Source organism: Oncorhynchus mykiss, chromosome 5 (assembly GCF_057628025.1).
Source record: "Oncorhynchus mykiss isolate SJ-2025 chromosome 5, ASM5762802v1, whole genome shotgun sequence".
In the NCBI taxonomy this organism is placed as follows: domain Eukaryota; kingdom Metazoa; phylum Chordata; class Actinopteri; order Salmoniformes; family Salmonidae; genus Oncorhynchus; species Oncorhynchus mykiss.
The window spans coordinates 21,293,876-21,309,337 of record NC_143026.1 but is presented as its reverse complement, the minus strand read 5'-3'; the positions used below and the strand labels follow the sequence as shown (position 1 = coordinate 21,309,337).

Genomic DNA, 15,462 nt, shown 5'->3' with positions numbered 1-15,462 from the left:
GCCAAGTCAAAGTCCAGACCTGAATCCAATCGAGAATCTGTGGAAAGAACTGAAAACTGCTGTTCACAAATGCTCTCCATCCAACCTCACTGAGCTCGAGCTATTTTGCAAGGAGGAATGGGAAAAAAATTCAGGTTCTCGATGTGCAAAACTGATAGACACCCAAAGCGACTTACAGCTGTAATCGCAGCAAAAGGTGGCGCTACAAAGTATTAACTTAAGGGGGCTGAATAATTTTGCACGCCCAATTTTTCAGTTTTTGATTTGTTAAAAAAGTTTGAAATATCCAATAAATGTCGTTCCACTTCATGATTGTGTCCCACTTGTTGTTGATTCTTCACAAAAAAATACAGTTTTATATCTTTATGTTTGAAGCCTGAAATGTGGCAAAAGGTCGCAAAGTTCAAGGGGGCCGAATACTTTCGCAATTCACTGTACATACCTATGGTCGGTAGGCAGGTTAACCTGAATATACAGAATGGATGCAGGTGTGAGGGTTTTACTCAAGTAAATAAACAATTGTCAAAAAAATCGCTACAATAATATAAGATGAACCGGCATGAAGGTTTATTTTAGAACATTTGGCACATACAGTGAGGCTGTGGTTCCTGGAGTGTACACACTGATGCATTGGTGGAACTTTGAGCTGGAGGGAGTTCCTTATAGTCCAAGGGCCTGAAAATAACCGTATGTCCATCATCCATTATCTCTGTTGGATGAAAAATGTCAGCAGCATCTCAGACCATTTACCAGAATTTGGCTGGTGGCTTGGACTCATTTCAGGTGTGGAGTGAACAAGGAGAAGGGTAGGGAGTCGGGTCCCAGGCCAGGCTGGAGAGAGAAGGCACGTTGCAAGGCCTGCCGGAGTTTGGAATCTCTCGGCAGAGAATGAAAGACTCTTATCTGGTACCATGTTACCCGATGCTTTACTGCAGCCTTTCTTAAAGTATGGGTTGAGATCCACTTTGGATTGCTGATGCTACAGGTGCATTAGGAAAATATTCAGACCTCTTGACTATTTCAACATTTTGTTACATTACAGCCTTATTCTAAAATGGATTAAATAGGAAATGTTCATCAATCTACACACAACACCCTATAATGACAAAGCGAAAACAGTTTCAGAAATATTTGCAAATGTATTAAAAATACAAAAATACATGATTTACATAAGTTTTCCGACCCTTTCCTATGAGACTAAATTCAGCTCAGGTGCATTGTGTTTCCATTGATCACCCTTGAGATGTTTCTACAACTTGATTGGAGTCATTCTGTGGTAAATTAAATTGATTGGACATGATTTGGAAAGCCACACACCTGTCTATTATGGTGGAAATTACAAGAGTATGTTATAATATTTTTATTGCATCAAATGGTTGTTTAATGCAACAGAATAGAGGGTTCTTATAACTCTATTGTGTCTGTGTGAACTGAAAGTGGGCCTCTGGGAGATAACACTGATAGGAGATTTACGATGTCTTTGGGTGATACCACATTCCAGAGCATGAGTTAATGTTTCTGTACTGGTGTACCAGGGGGAGATGGCTCCCGTATGGAGTTGGGGGCCAGACCCTGGTCTCTACACAATGAGAACTGTTTTTACAGCCGATACTGTCTGCTGTGAATTATAATTATCTTTCATACAAATCTTAACCTTGTGACCCAATCCATACATCTGTTGTTTGTCATATAGACTGAAGAAGGATGGACTTTGCTATAAAATGCTGTGGCTCAAACCATTTCATTAAGTTCTCAGTGATCACCTCCAGGGGTGATTACCGACCAGCTCCATTACTGCAGTAATTAAAGAATAAAGTTGGATTATTTTTAGGAAATCTAAAAGTCTCCTTTTGATTTCAATAATTCCACCACACTATATAAAAAGGTCCCACAGTTGACAGTGCATGTCAGAGCAAAAACCAAGACATGAGGTCGAAGGAATTGTCTGGGGAAGGGTACCAAAACATTTCTGCAGCATTAAAAGGTCCCCAAGAACACAGTGGCCTCCATCATTCTTACATGGAAGAAGTTTGGAACAACCCAGACTCTTCCTAGAGCTGGCCACCCAGCCAGACTGAGCAATCAGGGAAGATGGGCCTTGGTCAGGGAGGTGAGCAAGAACCCGATGGTCACTCTGACAGAGCTCCAGAGTTCCTCTGCGGAGATAGGAGAACCTTCCAGAAGGACAACCATCTCTGCAGCACTCCACCAATCAGGGCTTTATGGTAGAGTAGCCAGACGGAAGCCAGATGACAGCCCGCTTGGAGTTTGCCAAAAGGCACCTAAAGGACTCAGACCATGAGAAACAAGATTTAACTCTTTGGCCAGAATGTCAAGCATCACGTCTGGAGGAAACCTGGCACCATCCCTACAGTGAAGCATGGTGGTGGCAGCATCATGCTGTGGGAATGTTTTTCAGAGGCAGGGACTGGGAGACTAGTCAGGATCGAGGGAAAGATGAACAGAGCAAAGTACAGAGAGATCCTTGATGAAGAGCGCTCTGGAGTGCTCAGGACCTCAGACTGGGGCGAAGGTTCACCTTCCAACAGGAAAATAACCCTACGCACACAGCGAAGACAAAGCAGGAGTGGCTCCGGGACAAGTCTCTGAATGTCTTTGTGTGGCCCAGCCAGAGCCCGGACTTGAACCCAATTTAGCATCTCTGGAGACCTAAAAATAGCTGTAGAGCAACACTCTCCATCCAATCTGACAGAGCTTGAGAGGATCTGCAGAGAAACTCCCCAAATACAGGTGTGCCCACCTTTTAGTCATACCCAAGAAGACTTGAGACCTCTTTTTGCTTTGTCATTATGGGGTATTGTGTGTACATGAGGAAAACAATGTAGTTCATCAATTTTAGAAGAAGGCTGTAACGTAACAATATTTTGTAGTGGGGACAGTAACATTAGTAATCTCAAATGTAGACGTTTTTATATATTTTATTTGTAGGCTTAGCTCACATAATATCATTTAAAAGTTTGCATTAAGGTGTCTGTATAGAATAAATGTGGCAAATGTAGATGTTAATAAATGCATTTCAAATTCTTTTTTTTTAGGAACTCAGTCGGGGTCTCAACTTACTGTTGAAACTTAGTTAGAATAGTAGAATACACAAGGTGCTATTTAGAAATGTGGTTGTGCATCACCAGTTTTCTCGTTATGTCAGTCACTCAATTAGCCATGTCAGCTAACAGTTTTTAGATTGGTAATTCAGTCTAGCCAGCTATCTAAACTTGTAGTAATCATGGCAAAATACCAACAGGCCACGTGGCCAAGGGCAGTGGTGTAAAGTACTTAAGTAAAAATACTTTAAAGCACTACTTAAGTAGGTTTTTTTGTGTCTGTACTTTAAAAATATATATACAAGAATGTACTTTTTACTCCATAGATTTTCCCTGACACCCAAAAGTACTTACATTTCAAATACTTAGCAGGACAGGAAAATGGCCCAATTCACACACTTATCAAGAGAACATCCCTGGTCATCTCTACTGCCCCTGATCTGGTATGACTTACTAAACACAAATGCTTTGTTTGTAAATTGTGTGCCCCTGGCTATCCATAAATTAAAAACCAAAATCGTACCATCTGGTTTGCCTAATATAAGGAATTTGAAATTATTTATACTTTAACTTTTGATACTAAGTATATTTTAGCAATTACAATCACGTTTGATACTTAAGTATATTTAAAACCAAATACTTTTACTCTATTTTATTGGGTGACTTTCACTTTTCTATTAACGTATCTTTACTTTTAATCAATTATGACAATTGGGTACTTTTTCCAACACTGTACAGGAGCACATTGATTTTGGTAACTACTCTCACTCAGATACCATATTAACATGATGTAAGCCATGTCAAAATGGGTAGAATTGCAGGAAACTAGCTGTAAAACTGCAGATAAAAATGCTCTGCCCCATGGCAAAATGTGTAGAATTGCAGAAACCATTTCTTTCTCCGCCATCAACAGGGGGGCCACTAAAATGTTTTCTTAGGACCCCTAAAAAGGGGGCATGTTTTCATGATGTTTTCTTAGGACCCCCAAAAAGGGGGCATGTTTTCATGAGCTTGGGTCCCAAGAAAACATCAACTTTCTCATTTGGTTCACAGGCTGAAAAGGTTTAATAACCCCTGCTTTACTGTACACACACACACCCACACACACACAATACAGAGAACACACAATCACACACCTTTGATGCACAATGTTCACTTCTCACACACACAAACAATTCATGTACTTTTTCACAACTAGGAATGTATAGAATTCACTGAACATATTCAGAAAACAGCACTTAGGCCTAATCAACTGCAAAAAGGCTCCAACAACTATCACCTGATACACTTCACCACACAACCATTTCGCCAGTACGCTCACACACACGCAGAGTAAGAAGTATAATATGAAGGCTGATAGTCATGGCACATCCGGGGGGTGAGGAGATCAAGAGGGGTTCAGCAACATCACATGACCTCACAGCAAGAGTTCTGCTTCCGCGCCTGGGGAGAACACACACACACATTCAGTATGATTACACTAGCAATCTAATACTGTATGTCCTCTCATGAATTATTGTGTGTGTGTGTGTGTGTGTGTGTGTGTGTGTGTGTGTGTGTGTTCCAATTTGTTTCTCACCGTCTTGTAGAAGGCTTTAGACTGGTTCCCCAGGTGTTCGGACTTCTGGACTAGATCATCTAGCTTCTCTCCTCTCTCCAACAGACTTTCCATAGTGTTGTGCTGAGAGAGGAGATGAGGTGGAGAAGTCATTAAAAAGGGATAGAATGACAAATTTAACATGTTCACTACACCACGGGTAAACAACTTCTTGTTATTGACATGAAAATGGTGGGTAGAAGTGGAAATGTAGCAGCCTCACAGCTCTGCAAGCTGTTTTTTCTTGGTGCCATGAATCTTTTGTTTGGGCATGTTTTTTCTTCTTCTCACATTTATCCACACATTCATTCAGGTTACAGAACCATTAGGCAAGCCTAGGACCCCTAGACTTAGCAAGTACAGTGTTAACAGTCGGTTTCATAGCAAGACTGCATCGTAGCTTATTAGCTTGTGGGCGGTATGTAGAGCGTTGGACCAGTAACCGAAAGGTTGCTAGATCGAATCCCCGATCGAATCCCGAGCTGACAAGGTAAAAATCTGTCGTTCTGCCCCTGAACAAGGCAGTTAACCCACTGTTCCTAGGCCGTCATTGTAAATAAGAATTTGTTCTTAACGGACTTGCCTAGTTAAATAAAAGGTGTCAAAAAACAATTTGGGGGCCAAATAAGTAGTAGTTTTGGTTGACATGGTGGTTTTAGGTTGAAACCTCCGCCTAAGTTGAAGACAAAAAAGCTGTGTGCCACAATCGGAAACAGGAATGGGGTGGATAAGGCACACAGGATTGTGTGGTAATATAAACCTCTCAATTTTGAACTCAAAATGTCCAAACTACAGCCGTTGAATGTGTTTCTTACTGAACGACTAACAGTGGCTGCTTCTGAGAAATCCCAGGCCGTGGAAAAACGTTAGCAGAGAAATGTCCCATTCCAAAGAGGAGAACGGACGTCTACAGATGGTACTGGATTTGGTTTTCAAACCAGAGAAAGTCACAGAGCAGGTTTGTATCAACTAGCTAGATATCACATAAATCAGATGATAAATTTACAGGGTTTGGTAGATTACTTTATAAATGTAATCTGTTGAAGTTAAATGACAAAAATGGGTAATCCAAACTCAGTATTCTGATTACTTTTAGATTACTTTCCCCTAAAGATACATTAGAAGAATACAAAATGAATATTACCAATTGACCGACATCTATTGCCGTATATGCACAACTCCAACTCGATCATCAAGTTTACTGATGACACAACAGTGGTAGGCCTGATAACCAACAATGACGTCGAGACAACCTACAGGCCCTGGCGGAATGGTTCTAGGGAAATAACCTCTCCTTCAACGTCAACAAAACTAACGATCTGATTGTGGACTATCAGAGAGAGCACGCCCCCTTCCACATTGATTGAGCCTCAGTAGAGGGTCAAAAGCTTCAAACTCCTTGGTGTGCACATCACCAAGGGCCTGAAATGGAACCTGTGGTGAAGAAGTCGCAACAGCACCTCTTCAACTTTAGGAGGCTGAAGAAATTCAGCCAAGACCCTCATAAAACTTCTCCAGATGCACCGTTGAGAGCATTCTGTTTGGCTGCTTCACCGCCTGGTACAGCAACTGCACAGCCAGCAACCGCATTGCTCTCCAGAGGGTGGTGCAGTCATCCCAATGCATCACCGGAGGCAGACTGCCTGCCCTCCAGGACATCTACAGCACCTGGTGTCACAGGAAGGCCAAGAAGATCATTAAGGACATCAGTCAGCCGAGCCATAGCCAGTTCACTCTGCTCCCATATAGCAGATAGACAGTACAGGTGCATCAAAGCCTGGACCGAGAAACTGAAAAACAGCTTTTATCTCCAGGCCATCAGACTGTTGAACAGCCATCACTAGCCAGCCACCGCCCGGTACTCTGCCCTGCACCTTAGACACTACTGATCAAACGTTTAGAACACCTACTCAAGGGTTCAAGGGTTTTTCTTTATTTTTACTATTTTCTACATAATAGTGAAGATATAAACATTATTAAATAACTCATATGGAATCATGTAGTAACCAAAAAAAAGTGTTAAATATTTTATTATTTTAGACTCTTCAAATAGCTACCATTTGCCTTGACAGCTTTCCTTGGCATTCTCTCAACCAGCTTCACCTGGAATGCTTTCCCAACAGTCTTGGAGATCCCACATGTGCTGAGCATTTGCTCGCTGCTTTTCCTTCACTATGCGGTCCGACTCATCTCAAACTATCTCAATTTGGTTGAGGTTGGGGGATTGTGGAGGTCAGGTCATCTGATGCAGCACTCCATCACTCTACTTCTTGGTAAAATAGCCCTTACACAGCCTGGAGGTGTGTTGGGTCATTGTCCTGTTGAAAAACAAAATGATAGTCCCACTAAGCCCAAAACCAGATGGGATAGCGTATTGCTGTAGAATGATGTGGTAGCCATGCTGGTTAAGTGTGCCTTGAATTCTAAATAAATCAGTGTCCCCAGCAAAGCACCCCCACACCATAACACCTCCTTCTCCATGCTTTACGGTGGGAAATACACATGCGGAGATCATCCTTTCACCAACACCGTGGTTGGAACCAAAAATCTCCAATTTGGACTCCAGATCAAAGGACAAATTTCCACTGGTCTAATGTCCACTGCTTATGTTTTTTGGCCCAAGCAAGTCTTCTTCTTATCGGTGTCCTTTAGTAGTGGTTTCTTTAAAGCAATTCGACCATGAAGGCCTGACTCACAGTCTCCTCTGAACAGTTGATGTTGAGATGTGTCTGTTACTTGAACGCTGTGAAGCATTTATTTGGGCTGGTAACTCTAATGAGGGACGGCAGGGTAGCCTAGTGGTTAGAGCGTTGGACTAGTAACCGGAAGGTTGCAAGTTCAAATCCCCGAGCTGACAAGGGATCTGTCGTTCTGCCCCTGAACAGGCAGTTAAGCCGTCATTGAAAATAAGAATTTGTTCTTAACTGACGTGCCTAGTTAAATAAAGGTTAAAAAAATAAAAAAGGCCTTCCATTCCTGTAGTGGTTCTAGTGAGAACCAGTTTCATCATAGCGCTTGATGGTTTTTGCGACTGCACTTGAAGAAACTTTCCGGATTGACTGACCATGTAATTTCTCTTTGCTTATTTCTGTTCTTGCCATAATATGAACTATCTTCTGTATGCCCCCCTACCATGTCACAAAACAACTGATTGGCTCAAATGCATGAAGGAAAGAAATTCCACAAATTAACTTAAGGCACACCTGGTAATTGAAATGCATTCCAGGTGACTACCTCATGAATCTGGTTGAGAGAATGTCAAGAGTGTGCAAAGCTGTCATCAAAGCAACGGGTGGCTATTTTAAGAATCTCAAATATATTTAGATTTGTTTAACACTTTTTTGGTTACTACATGTGTGTTATTTCATAGTTGATGTCTTCACTATTATTTTACAATGTAGAAAATAGTACAAATAAAGAAAAACTCTTGAAAGAGTAGGTGTTCTAAAACTTTTGACCGGTAGTGTATATAGAGACATGGAACACTGGTCACTTAAACAATGTTTACATACTCCTTCATCCACCTTATATTTACAGTGCTTTGCCAAAGTATTCAGACCGCTTGGATTTCTTCACATTTTATTGTGTTACAGTGGGGTTGAACTAGATTTCATTGTCATAATATTTTGTCAAAAATCTACACAAAATACTCTAATGTCAAAGTAGAAGAATTGTTTTATATTTTTTAAGATCAGTGACCCTCAGCCCCTCTCTGCAGTAAATCCAGACTACTCTGAACTGCAGAAGAGTGGAGGACTTCTGCCAGGCAGCATAAACCGAAAGTTGTCCTGTTTGAAATCTCCTAGTTAAAGACATGCTGCTTCTCATTGTTGCAAGGCGTCTAAAAGTAATATTACTTCACTGCTTTATTTAACTTTTCATGTGCGAACCAAACACATTAAGCATAATGAACATCTCTGTGGTGTGCGCGAGAAAGACCTTGAGTCCACAGTGAGTTTGATAGATCACCTGGAAACTCACACTAAAGCTGAAACTAAACATTTGTCATGTTAATGGCAAATGTTTCTCTCCTGATTGTAAAAGAAGAGAGAAGAAATCATGTCAATGCAAATAATGTGTAAAGTGCTTCATCTTTAAGACACATCTGGCCAGACATATGATGATTCACACAAAGGAGAAGCCATATAATTGCAAAGATTGTTGGAATTGTTTCATCCAAGTCAGATCTGACCAGGCATGTGATGATTCACTAAGGGTTGAAACCATATACACTGAGTATACAAAATATTAAGGATACCTGCTCTTTCCATGACATATACTGACCAGGTGATTCCAGGTGAAAGCTATGATCCCTTATTGAGGTAACCTGTTAAATCCACTTCAATCAGTGTAGATGAAGGGGAGAAAAACGGTTAAAGAAGGACATTTAACCCTTGCAACAACTGAAACATTGATTGTGTATGTGTGCCATTCAGAGGGTGAATGGGCAACACAAAAGATGTAAGTGCCTTTGAACAGGGTATGGTAGCAGGTGCCAGGCGCGCTAGTTTGTGTCAAGAACTGCAATGCTGCTGGGTTTAACACACTCAACAGTTACATGTGTGTATCAAGAATGGTCCACCAACTAAACGACATCCAGCCAACTTGACACAACTGTGGGAAGCATTGGAGTCAACATAGGCCAGCATCCATGTGGAACACTTTCAACACCTTGTAGAGTCCATGCCACGACGAATTGAGGCTGTTCTGATGGCAAAAGGGGGGTGGCAACTCAATATTAGGAAGTTGTTCCTAATGTTTGGTATACTCAGTGTAGGTGCCAAGAATGTGACAAATATTTATACCGTAAGGACATACTGACTAAAGGCGTCCACATTAGGTTTGGTTTGCTCCTAGCACAACTCGGCTAGGCGAAGCGAACATCTGTACCTCGCATACTCCCTTTAAAGACCTTTTGTTGAAAAATGTGCGAAAATATTACAGTTTGAGACATCGTGGCAACAAATAGCCAATATTCACTTCCTCAAAATAGTCTCAATTAATCTAAGATCAATCAAGAAATCTGTAATATATTTTGACCTTTCTGCAGAGGTCTTAATTGTGCGATTTGACAATTTACTAAGATGTTTGGTGCAGCATTTCTCAAATGAAAAAAAATAAATAGCCTTCTCCGTTAAATGACAAAAAAACACTTCATTGAAGAATCCTTACTATTGACCAATCACCGAAGGTGTGAAGACTTCGACTAGCCTCAAGAAGGGGGGAAAAAAAAATCATAAAATTAGGTGCAAACTATTTGGACTGGGAAGCATATGGTAAGCTTTAGCATATGATGATTCACATAGGAGAGAAACCATATGAGTGCAAGGATTGTGGGAAATGTTTAATCCAAAAGTCAGATCTGACTATCCATATCAGATGTCAGACAGGGGAGAAGCCATGTTAGCGTAAAGAACGTGGCAAATGCATCAAAAATATTTCTGCTCTGATCAAGCATATCAATCAAATGTATTTAGAAAGCCCTTTTTACATCAGCAGATGTCACAAAGTGCTGATACAGAAGCGCAGCATAAAACCCCAAAGAGCAAGCAATTCAGATAAAGCACGGTGGTTAGGAAAAACTCCCTAGAAAAGGTAGGAACCTAGGAAGAAACCTAGAGAGGAAGGTCTGAGGGGGGGCCAGTTCTTTTCTGGCTTTGCCCGGTGGAGAATATAAGAGTACATGGCCATTAAAGCCAGATCATTGTTCAAACTTTCATAGATGACCAGCGGGGTCAAATTATAATCACAGTGGTTATAGAGGATGCAACAGGTCAGCACCTCAGGAGTAAATGTAAGTTGGCTTTCAAAGTTTGAGACAGCAAGAGCAGCAGAGAGAATCAGAGGAAGGCCCTAAAAATTGTCAAAGACTCCAGCCACCCTAGTCATAGACTGTTCTCTCTGCTACCACACGGCAAGCGGTACCGGAGCGCCAAGTCTAGGTCTAAGAGGCTTCTAAACAGCATCCACCCCAAAGCCATAAGACCCCTGAACAGCTAATCAAATGGCTACCCAGACTATTTGCATTGCCACCCCCCCCATACGCTGCTGCCTCTCTGTTAATATCTATGCATTGTCACTTTAATAACTCTACCTACATGTACATATTACCTCAATACCGGTGCCCCTGCACATTGACTCTGTACCGGTACCCCCTGTATATAGCCTTGCTACTGTTAATTACTGCTGCTCTTTCATTATTTGTTATTCTTATCTGTAACTTTTTGGGGGGTGTTTCTTAAAAGTGCATTGTTGGTTAAGGTCTTAAGTAAGCATTTCACTGTAAGGTTCACCTGTTGTATTCGGCGCACGTGACAAATAACATTTAATTAGATTCATATACATGTCAAGAATGTGGGAAATGCTTCTACAGTGAGGATCACCTGAAAGCTCATATGATTACTCACACTCGGAAGAAATCATATCAACGTAAAAATAGGTCAAATGCTTCATCTCTAAGACACAGCTGAACAGACATATGAGGATTCACACATGAGAGAAACGAGAAACAACAAACATGCAACGATTGTGGGAAATGTTTCAACCAGGAGTCAAATCTGAAAAGGCAACTGAGATGGCATATTTCTCACACAGGGGAGAAACGTCTGGAAAATGTAGTAGCACCGCAGCAAACTTAAAACAGCACCAGCAGAGAAACCTTAAGGGTCCAACACCTGTAGCAGATGCTCAAGTATGATTTACTTAAAAATCAGTACTCTTCATAAGAGAGAAGAACTCGACAGTTCCCTTGGAGTAAAATATGTTCCAACCAGTAGATTCCAACTAACATCTGAGTCACATTTAGAAGGGTGCAACACAATTCTATGTGCACCAACAACAGTGCAAACAGAAATGTCATATTTAGAGCAGACAGGATTTCTTACTCTAGATAATAGATTAGCATGTTTGTTCTATTCAATATATTTCTATCCGGATGTGTCATAACCTTTATCCCAGTTACTGGGTCAGGTAGGATGACATAGCCCTCATGTTACTGCTCTTGTTCAAATAAGATATAATGAATGAATCAATGCATTTGGTAAACATTGAAGAGTATTGCTGTTGGCAAAGAGTTGCTTTGACGAAGACTGAAACATTGGCAGATTAAATCAGATATTTATTTGCAAGTGCTGTGTGTGGAGTTCTCTTACATCAAAGTACTTTTGGATATCTCTTTGGATACTACCTATGGATGTAGATATGCGAGCACATTTCAAAAAGACTCCATGGACATTTATTGTAGAATCATGACACATTTCAGTCACTCAACTCTGTCATCACAGTTGTTCTCTCTGTATAAAGGCTGCTTATTCCTTATTTGTTTCAGAAAATGTTCTTACACTTTAATTAAAATGAATGTTACATTTTGTTATTACACACACACACACACACACACACACACACACACACACACACACGAGAACTCAACTCACCAGAATTATTTTGGTTTCGTCCAGCTCAGCTTGTACTTTACTCATTGCGTCCGCCTCCCGAGGATTCTACAGGCAAATAAACAGGGTTAAGTTAACGCATAAACAAAACCCCACATTGTAACACTTGTTGTTATAAGAAGTCCATCTATGGAACTCACTTCCAGATCAGCTCAATCGTGTGCAACATATTGATGTATTCTAATGCAAATCAAAATGTAAATAAATCAATTGTGATTAACCTGTGAGAGGGAGTGTGTGTGTTACCTGGTACTTGGCGAGGTAGCTGTCCAGGGCAGTATAGTGGACAGTGTCAGGAGAACCAGAGGGCCAGTCTATACTGCTCACCTGTCTGGAAAATTCCTCCAGCACCTGAAAGAGAGGGGAGGAGAGAAGGAGGGAGGGGAGAGAAGGAGAGAGTAGTCAGGACTGAGTACTCATCCGAAGCAGGATACATGCATCAATCAAACCTCTGAGTTTCTAAATTGAATTTCAAAAAGACAGATGGTAAATCCTCAGAGGCAGTAATATTTTATGACTAACAATCCATGACTAATGGCCCTAACATAGGAAATGCAGAAACTCATCTAGTTCTCCGACTCCACTCAGTAAGTGGGTCTGAATGTAAGGCAGATCACAAGAATAGGTGAATATGGTCAAACGTAACACAATATCTGCCAATTAATTTTCAGCAGTATTGCCCCGGTCTGTCTGGCGCGTTTGCCTATCACTCCTTATGTAGCCAGTTAGCGATGCTAGTAATGATAACAGTCTTGTGGGTAGACAGAAAGACTTTCCACAAAAACCTTCTCGAATTAAATGTTAACTATAAAGTAGGCTTAGCTGACAAGATTATTTGTAACAATTTGGTGGCCGTTGTTTTGCATATTCTGCCATGACAAGCTGCAGCAGTAATTCAATCAGTAACACCACTAGACGACACATTCCACTCTTTCTAAATGCGCAATTAAACGGGAATTACACTTGTTTTTCTGACTCAAAATTGGTCTTCTAATGTGATTTAAGCATTGACAAGGACTCAGAACATCCATTTACATTGTTTCTGTATGAATAATTGTAACATTGAGAGAAAAAAATTGGAGAAAACCCCCAGAGGAAAACTGAATTCTTGAAAATACATAATATAATTTTATGGGACCCCTTAGTCCCATTGTTTTACAAGGTATATTGATATAAAACATCTCTTGTACACTAAGGACCCGGGGAAGAGTTTTAGGGTACAGGAGAATAGAAAAATGTGCCTATTTAAAAGCTAAAAATATATAAAATATGGAGTAGCTTGTGACATTCTTTTAAAAGTAGCTCTCATGCTAGAAAAAGCTGGAGACCCCTGCTCTAGAGGGATACTCTCCTACCTTGTCCAGTAGGGTGAAGCACACTCGAGGGATACTCTCCTACCTTATCCAGTAGGGTGAAACACACTCGAGGGATACTCTCCTACCTTATCCAGTAGGGTGAAGCACACTCGAGGGATACTCTCCTACCTTATCCAGTAGGGTGAAGCACACTCTAGAGGGATACTCTCCTACCTTATCCAGTAGGGTGAAGCACACTCGAGGGATACTCTCCTACATTATCCAGTAGGGTGAAGCACACTCTAGAGGGATACTCTCCTACCTTATCCAGTAGGGTGAAGCACACTCTAGAGGGATACTCTCCGTCAGCAATCACCACCGCACCCAGGGAGTCGTTCCTTACATACACGTGACACAGGTACTCTGAGAGGGAACACACACACATTCAGTCTCTGAGACACCTATGGGGGCTAACGTGGAGTTAGTGAATGTGGGTGGTATTGTGTGTGGTGTGTATGTGTAAGAGAGAGAGCTGCCTAGGTATGTATGTCGTCCTCACACTAACCTTGTTCTTTGACAGAGGCTCGGCTCCCTATAGACGAGCGTTGAACTATGAGGTCACTGGTGAATGTCATGAACTCCTGAACACTGAGACACAACCACACACAAATAATGAAGCAAGTCTCAATTAATACTCATGTAGCAATCGGAAAACCTGGGCAACACTGCTTTTTTAAACACTAATTTTTTAAAGAAACAGGTGACATGTCATAATTGAAACATGGTGTGGCCAACCCTTCTCCAAGAGAGCTAGTGGGTGTGCATTACTAATAGCACCAGCCCTACACGAACACACTTCCTGATTTAGCTAATCAAGGAGCAGCTGATTAGTAGAATGTGTGTATTTATATTACTGGGGATGGAACAAAGTCCTGCGGGAGGTTAGGATAGCTCTACTCCACAAATGGAGGGTAAGCCTGCCCCCCCCTGTCATAAACGATAGGGCTGGTTTCCCAAAACACTGACTAATCACATAGGAGGTTTAATGGAAATTCTTAATTTAAAGTATTGTTTAGTCCAGGACTAGGCTTAATCTGTGTCCAGGGAAACTGGCCCATAGATACATAGACAAAGAGCCAATCCTACCTGGACTTCTGGAAGAAGCTGAAGGATGACAGGTCGAAGGCAGCTTTCAGTAGGTTAGACTTGGTGGTCCCTTTATACAGCACACTCAGACTGAAAAGCTTCATGGTGGTGGTGTGAACAATCTCTTTTGTCTTCTAACGCAGGCAGCCTGCAACGATGAGATCAAGTCCTGTGTCACTTTCAGCTACACGCCGCTGCTGTCATGCTAATTATCCACACTGATGTGTGACATTATCTCTCTCTCTCTGATTAACTATACAACATGATCTGAATTAAGTTATTGGACATACTGGCAGCAGTATTAGGCACCGTTTTTGCTGTAGTACAATAACCAAACAACGTTATCTGTAACTAGCAGTTAACATTAGCAACTAGATAACTTTAGCGAACTAGCTAGCGTCTGAAAGCTACAGGGCACAACTGTCACTATCAAATCAACTTCCAACATTTCAGCAAATCAACAGGTTGCTGCTAATGACAGTTTAGCCGATTAAAGACTGCGACAGACTTGAAACATAGCTAGCTAGTAAGATAAAGTAGTTTTACCTTGTTCTCTCCTCGACACAAACTTGATCCACCAGAAATTACCGGCTATAGTATGAGTAGGCTAGCTTAACGTTAACTAATTAATTTCAGTACAATTTTAACAAGTTTAAAATAAATACAAATGTATTTTGAATATAGTTTCACTAGCTTGTTTAGTTAAGCGATGGTGGTATTAACTATAACCAGAGATATTGCTAGCAAAAAAACTCCCCTTTTCCAAACTACACAGGATGTTGACTACGTCATTAGCGGAAAACGTCCATCCTCAGAGATATCCCGGTTTACAGAATTCCAAAAGTTGAGCGGGAGAAAGGTACCTACCCCTTCCACTATCACTCACTAGCAGCTGTTACAAATTCTCCTTC

At 41.2% G+C, this 15,462-nt stretch overlaps 1 protein-coding gene across 1 annotated transcript; it reads right to left on the bottom strand.

The window, feature by feature from the left end:
* Positions 1-545: 545 nt before the first annotated feature.
* Positions 546-15,388, bottom strand: LOC110523395 (synaptobrevin homolog YKT6). Its single transcript, XM_021602058.3, has 8 exons — positions 15,098-15,388; positions 14,552-14,699; positions 13,971-14,053; positions 13,728-13,828; positions 12,357-12,461; positions 12,093-12,158; positions 4,642-4,743; positions 546-4,505 (listed from the first exon to the last, which is right to left on the bottom strand). Exons 2-8 carry the CDS (start codon positions 14,653-14,655, stop codon positions 4,470-4,472), a joined length of 597 nt encoding a protein of 198 aa, XP_021457733.1. The 5' UTR covers positions 14,656-14,699; positions 15,098-15,388; the 3' UTR covers positions 546-4,469.
* Between the last annotated feature and the right edge of the window lie 74 nt (positions 15,389-15,462).

Coding starts and splice junctions, on each gene's coding strand:
- LOC110523395 (XM_021602058.3), bottom strand. CDS start 14,655: ATGAAGCTTTTCAGTCTGAGTGTGCTGTATAAAGGGACCACCAAGTCT. Junction 14,054..14,551: donor AGCTTCTTCCAGAAGTCCAG/GTAGGATTGGCT, acceptor GTTGTGTCTCAG/TGTTCAGGAGTTCATGACAT. Junction 12,462..13,727: donor GCTTCACCCTACTGGATAAG/GTAGGAGAGTAT, acceptor CCTCTCTTTCAG/GTGCTGGAGGAATTTTCCAG.